At 33.7% G+C, this 6,000-nt stretch overlaps 1 protein-coding gene across 1 annotated transcript; it reads left to right on the forward strand.

The window, feature by feature from the left end:
• The first annotated feature begins 3,684 nt into the window (after nucleotides 1-3,684).
• On the forward strand, nucleotides 3,685-5,392 carry LOC100795892 (cyclin-D3-3). The gene is made up of 4 exons (XM_003525861.5): nucleotides 3,685-4,351; nucleotides 4,482-4,683; nucleotides 4,770-4,900; nucleotides 4,989-5,392. The coding sequence occupies exons 1-4, from the start codon at nucleotides 3,896-3,898 to the stop codon at nucleotides 5,286-5,288; spliced, it is 1,089 nt and encodes a 362-aa protein (XP_003525909.1). The 5' UTR covers nucleotides 3,685-3,895; the 3' UTR covers nucleotides 5,289-5,392.
• The last annotated feature ends 608 nt before the right edge of the window (nucleotides 5,393-6,000 follow it).

Raw genomic sequence — 6,000 nt, forward strand, 5'->3', positions numbered from 1 at the left:
TTAAACAGTGACCAAATGGTGACATTTCGTACTATAGTTTGGTGCACAAGAGTAAAGAGCAGTGAGAAAAAAAAAAAAAAAAAAAGGTTGCTTGTTGAGTTAGTGGTGTGCTGGAAACCACGAACTTAGCTTCCAGAATCCACAACCACCACGATATCTACATTCACCTTTCACCACCATCACTGATTCTGATTCTGTCTCAACTGCTTGCACTATGTGGATGTAGCTATAGCTACCCATTTTTTCTTTCTCTTTATCTGCCCCCACTCCACCCAACCTCATTTCTCGGAGGTCGAGCCTACAAAAGAGGTAGTAGTAGAACTAGAAGAATTTGAAAATAAAAAGAAAAGAAAAGAGAGAAAGCAACATGTCATCACAGAAAAATTAACCCCCCCTACACGCGTATGTCGTAGTAAGTTAGTTACAGCTATAAGCAGTGGTACTAATTTACTATTACTAATAATTAATAATTTTGACCCTGCATGGCATGGCCAATAGGGGAAATTCTTTGAGTATTTCGAAAGACATGCCTCTCTATCGCTCTCTCGTAGCTCTGATTCAGTCCTACTCCTACGGTCCGCTGCTCTGTTGCAACCATTTATTGTAATGGGGCAATAGCTTGCAGAGACATCTCTTTATCGTACGACCAAAAGAGAAGAACTGAGTTGTCCTTGTGTTGTGTTACATATTAGTAGTAAATTATGTTGGGAAGTGTATACTTCCGTAATTGTCTCATTGTGTGTTATAGTTTTCAGTCTCCGAACCACAGGGAATGATGCTCACGAATCAGATATGAAATGAGAAATCTCATCAGAGGGCAAAGAAAGGGATTGCATTTATTTTTAGTCTCTTTCTAAAATCTTCTTTGGACTTCCGCAATAGATCCACTGTGCAGACTCAACAGGATTGCATGCAGTGATGCAAAGAATTGAAAGAAATTAAATCTCACTTATATAGAAGCATCTTCATTACCAGCTATTTACTATGGCGTGATACAATTGAAAAACTAATCTTGATTCTTAAGCATATAAATAGGGTCAAACACAAACGCATGCGTGTAAAAAAACATCAATTAAAAGAAATTAAGTCTCTTAAATAGATATTTATATCTTTTAAGATTAGTTCTTTACTCTCGTTCGAGGGACACCTAAATTAAAAAAAAAAAACTTACTAGCAATAATTTTGAAGAGAAAAAAAAAACAATGCATAAGTATAAGAGATAATATTAAGATCTAAGAAAATAGATGACTAAACATTTGTTTTGGCAGAAAAAAAAATTAAGTGAGACTATTTTTAAACTTAAAAAAATAATTCATTAAAATTGTTATAAATTTTAAATTATTAGATTATAAATATTTATCTCTTTTTATATGATTTTTTTTTCTAATTTTGGATGCAGTTGTTGTTTTTCTCTCTAAGATACCTTTATTTAACCCAAAGGATTAATTTAGTGATATAAAATTTTATTGCGTTACAAAAATGATCTATTAAACCGTTGTTCAATTCTCATCACAGGTAAAACTCTCATGGGCTCGTGACAGTTAAGCAACAAGCAGTGAACTGAAGGACACTTGATCTTTGGGGACAAAAAAACTCTTATTTAATTATTTAATCTAAGAAAAAGGGATAGCTATGTTTCTTTTATTTAGATAATTTGAAAAGGTAGAATTGTATTAAATATTTATTTATTTGTTATTATTTGATACTTAATTAGTTACTTTTTATTCATTCAAATTAAAAAATATACTTTTATGATTATTATTGTTATTCATTTTTAATATAAAATATAGAATTTTTCTATTGTAATAATTTTAAAATGTATACTATAAAATATATTTTAAAAATGAATTCTTTTATAATTGCTAATATGACATTTGAAATCAACAGCAAGTTTAAGATAGTAATAAACTAGTCATAATCAATTGTAAAATGTCATGCAAGTTTGTTTTCAGATGAACTTGAGAGAGAGAAACACTTTTTTCTTAACTGTGAGATATATCGAAGGATTCTCATAAAACTGTTGCAGAGAGGCTTGAGGGGTCTCCTTTGCAGGAGAGATCTGGATCACAGATGGATATATAGATACCCAGGCTTCTGCCGTTCGAAGAGAGAAAGTAACTGATGATCTGGGATTATGAAATTTGTTATTTGACTTGACTTGGAACGAAGAGCATCTATCCCTACACGCTTCAGTCATCAAGCAATAAGCATAGGAGTCCAGTTCCGGTAAATAGTTAATACACAACAAAAACAGATAAAATATTCTGGATATCCAGAAATGACAGCTCATTTTACAAAATTGTTTTAATGTAAAAACGGTGCAGGACATGACCAGAACTGACTTGTCAAGCCTCCATCGAGCCTTTTGCCATTCTGTCTCAATTCTCAAATCAGACATTAGAAAGAGAGATAATTCGAACATGTTATTTTCACGTGTATGCTACTGTGTTCATTTTTAACTCCCGCGCGCGCCATTTTCTTTTCTGTTTTCTACACTAAAACAAAAGCAAATGAAATCACATGCTAACATTTTAATATTATATTAATATTAATAGAGTGTTTTGGTAGAGTATAATTAAATTGAGATTAATATTTTCAATTAAAATAAAATATAAAGTGTAGATCTCACCTTATTTTACTTCTTTTTAGTTCATTTTCATTTTCAACTAAAGCTCAGTTAAAATATTTTATTTAATAAAATTTAAGTTATTATTCATATAAAAACTATAAACTTATATCAACTATTCAATATATCATATTAATACACAATTTTGTTAATTATTAAATATTAACATGTATATTATACTATTACTATAAATTCACAATATTGAATGTTTAAATTTTTTTTATTTACATTAAATACAAGACTTTAATTTAAATACAGTGATAATTTAAAATTATTTTACATTACAACCTAATAATAAACTGTCACAATTGGTGAGAGTATTGATTTTATAAAAAATATTTTAAAATTTACATTTAAAATAATTTTTAGTTGATTGACAGTGTAAATGTTTTATACGGACAATTTATGAAAATTAAACTTTAAATACTATGAGATATTTGAAAATTTCACAAAAAAAATAACTTCTATTAAGTGAATCAAATTTTGAGATTTTTTTGAAATGAAATATTTTAAAAATATTTCATCAATTGAATTACTATTTTCAAGTTATTTTAAAAGTCACATTTCACTTTATTTATATAAAGTACGAAATATCAATAATTGATAATTGAATCACATGCCAAGAGTCAGAGGGGGGAGGAAAACACGGAAAAGAATTTTCTCTCTGACTCAAACCATAGTTACATGGAACAATTAAGTGCACTATTTTGGTAATTACCTTCCGTTTGATTGAAGGAAAGAAAATGGGAGACAAAAAAAAAATCTAATTGAGAGAAAAATAAGAAGAAAGAAAATTTTAAAATTTTATCTTCCGAGTAAAACCTTTTTTTAATAAAAAAATAGATTATTATCCATATTTTTCTTCTATTCCACTCATGCATTAGTGTTTTTGTATTTTTTTTATAGTTATTTTAAAAAAACAATCTGTCAGCAATGGATGGACATTAGGAAGAAAAAGTACTGTTGACGGTTGAGTGTGATTGAATTGTACAGTAGTAGGCATAGTACCGATTAAACATTCCATAAATTGATGATAATTAACAGTTTACTAACACGATGTTTGAGATGAAGGGATGAAAGAGGGATCCATTAAATTGTAGAGTACAAGTGTCACGTGTGGAGTAATTATGGTGCATGGCCCATGTTTCATCCGGGTCTGGAGCCAAAGAAACATTTGAATAAATAACACAGGGTCACTCCTTCCTCTTGCGGGTTCAGAGAATGGCTCCATCGTGGCATTCCACACTCCAATAAAGTCCCACATCCAAGATGGCTTACCACCATCATGACCACACCAACCGGAAATCCCTTTTGGACACCCTATACTGCTCCGAAGCAGAGGAGGACTACGGTCATTTCCTAAACAACTCCTCCCCTGCGTCCCCTCCTTTCTTGCTCCAAAGCGACATGTTTTCGGACGAACAAGAGTTGACATCGCTGCTGGGGAAAGAACACCACAACCCTCTAAGCACCTGTCTCCAAACCAACCCTGCCTTGGACTTTGCTCGCCGGGAAGCCGTGGAGTGGATGCTCAAAGTCAACTCCCATTACTCTTTCTCTGCTCTCACCGCTGTTCTTTCGGTCAACTACTTTGACCGTTTTCTCTTCAGCTTCCGCTTTCAGAATGACAAGCCATGGATGGTTCAGCTCGCTGCCGTCGCTTGCCTCTCCATCGCTGCCAAAGTTGAGGAGACGCACGTTCCCTTTCTTATTGACCTTCAACAAGTATGTCTCTTTCTTCCCTCTGACTCTGCAACCCCTACAAACTAACTCTAACATTTTCCTCTTACTCTTCCTCACCAAATCAGCTTGTGTCATGAGATAAAACTTTATAACTTGTTTATTCATTGTGTAGGTGGATGAGAGTAGATACTTGTTTGAAGCCAAAACTATTAAAAAGATGGAGATTTTGGTCCTTTCCACTCTTGGATGGAAGATGAACCCCCCAACCCCTCTCTCGTTTCTTGATTACTTCACAAGAAGGCTTGGATCGAAGGATCATCTCTGCTGGGAGTTCCTCAGCAAGTCTCAAGGCGTTCTTCTCTCCCTCCTTGGAGGTATTTTTGCTACATCTTATTTTCATGTAATGTGACTTTTGTTTTTCATAATTCTAATTATTCCTTTTCCTTTTCCAACATTGCAGATTCGAGGTTTATGAGTTATCTACCTTCTGTATTGGCAACTGCTACGATGATGCACGTTGTGAAAAGCGTGGAGCCTGGTCTAGAAGCTGAATACAAGAGCCAGCTCTTTGGTATTCTCAGAATCGACAAGGTTGATTGATGTTATTTCTTTCAATATGGTTTTGTATTGCATATAATACGGTTAGTTAAATATGGAATTGATGTATGTATGTGTACAGGAGAAGCCTGAGAAGGTGAATTCTTGTTGCAAGCTGTTGTTGGAGGTGTGGTCAGGGTACGAGGAGGAGGAGCAGGAGCAGGGGAAGCAATGCATGAAACGCAAGTTTGGAATAGGGTCGATTCCTGGAAGCCCAAACGGCGTGATGGATGTGTCGTTTAGCTGTGATAGTAGCTCCAATGACTCTTCGGTCTCTTCCTCACCGGAACCTTTGTCAAAGAAGAGTAGAAGTGAAGAACAAGAGCAGCTTCTTCTACCAAACCCAAACCATTCCAACTCAGATTTTCTCCATCGCCTTTAATGTCAACTCTTTTATGGAAAACATATATAGGCTTTCCCCTGTTTTAATAACCCTGTATCTTTCGTTTGTTTCTCTTTTTGACGAACAAGTTAAATTGCCAACCATCTCTGCGTAGCGCTACTTCCCCACTTCCATTCATGAATCATTAATTAATGGAATTAGATTAGACCTTCCGCGAAACCTAAGCAGAGATTGTTGGCATTTTATGAGGAACAAATTTATAAAAATTTAATAATAATAATAATAATAGTATATATGAAGAAGAACATGAGCATTTTCATGGACCAAAGTGTATTTGTTGTCTTTTTCTTTTTACATTATCTTTTATGTGACAAGACAAATCCTTATTATCAAGCCGTGCGAATTCGAATTGAAAAACACTTGTTTAGAGGGAAAGCAGCTAGGTGGGTTGTTTGTGGTAGCTGTGCTGGTTATTAACGTTGAAATTGAACATGCGAAAGGAAGTAAGTTGCGTTCAAAGATTTACGGGAATGAATTTTTGTTTTGCTTATGAGGGGAGAAACATTGTCGGCCACCGGCACATATTGAAATGAAATGACTGATTATTTATTGGAGATGTTGACCAGTTTCCGTTTGTATTGCATAATCATACAATGAGCTATCCAGCTGTAATAGCATCCTTTTTATGTTTCTATCACTTTTATTTTTATTTCTTTAATGCTTCTTCAATTGTTCTCAAATTTCTAAATTT

Source organism: Glycine max, chromosome 6 (genome assembly GCF_000004515.6).
Source record: "Glycine max cultivar Williams 82 chromosome 6, Glycine_max_v4.0, whole genome shotgun sequence".
In the NCBI taxonomy this organism is placed as follows: domain Eukaryota; kingdom Viridiplantae; phylum Streptophyta; class Magnoliopsida; order Fabales; family Fabaceae; genus Glycine; species Glycine max.

What these genes read in the sequence shown, in the direction of transcription:
- LOC100795892 (XM_003525861.5), top strand. Translation starts at nt 3,896, where the DNA reads ATGGCTTACCACCATCATGACCACACCAACCGGAAATCCCTTTTGGAC. An exon ending in TTCTTATTGACCTTCAACAA is followed by an intron (nt 4,352 to 4,481) that starts GTATGTCTCTTT and finishes TTCATTGTGTAG; the next exon opens with GTGGATGAGAGTAGATACTT. An exon ending in TCTTCTCTCCCTCCTTGGAG is followed by an intron (nt 4,684 to 4,769) that starts GTATTTTTGCTA and finishes CCAACATTGCAG; the next exon opens with ATTCGAGGTTTATGAGTTAT.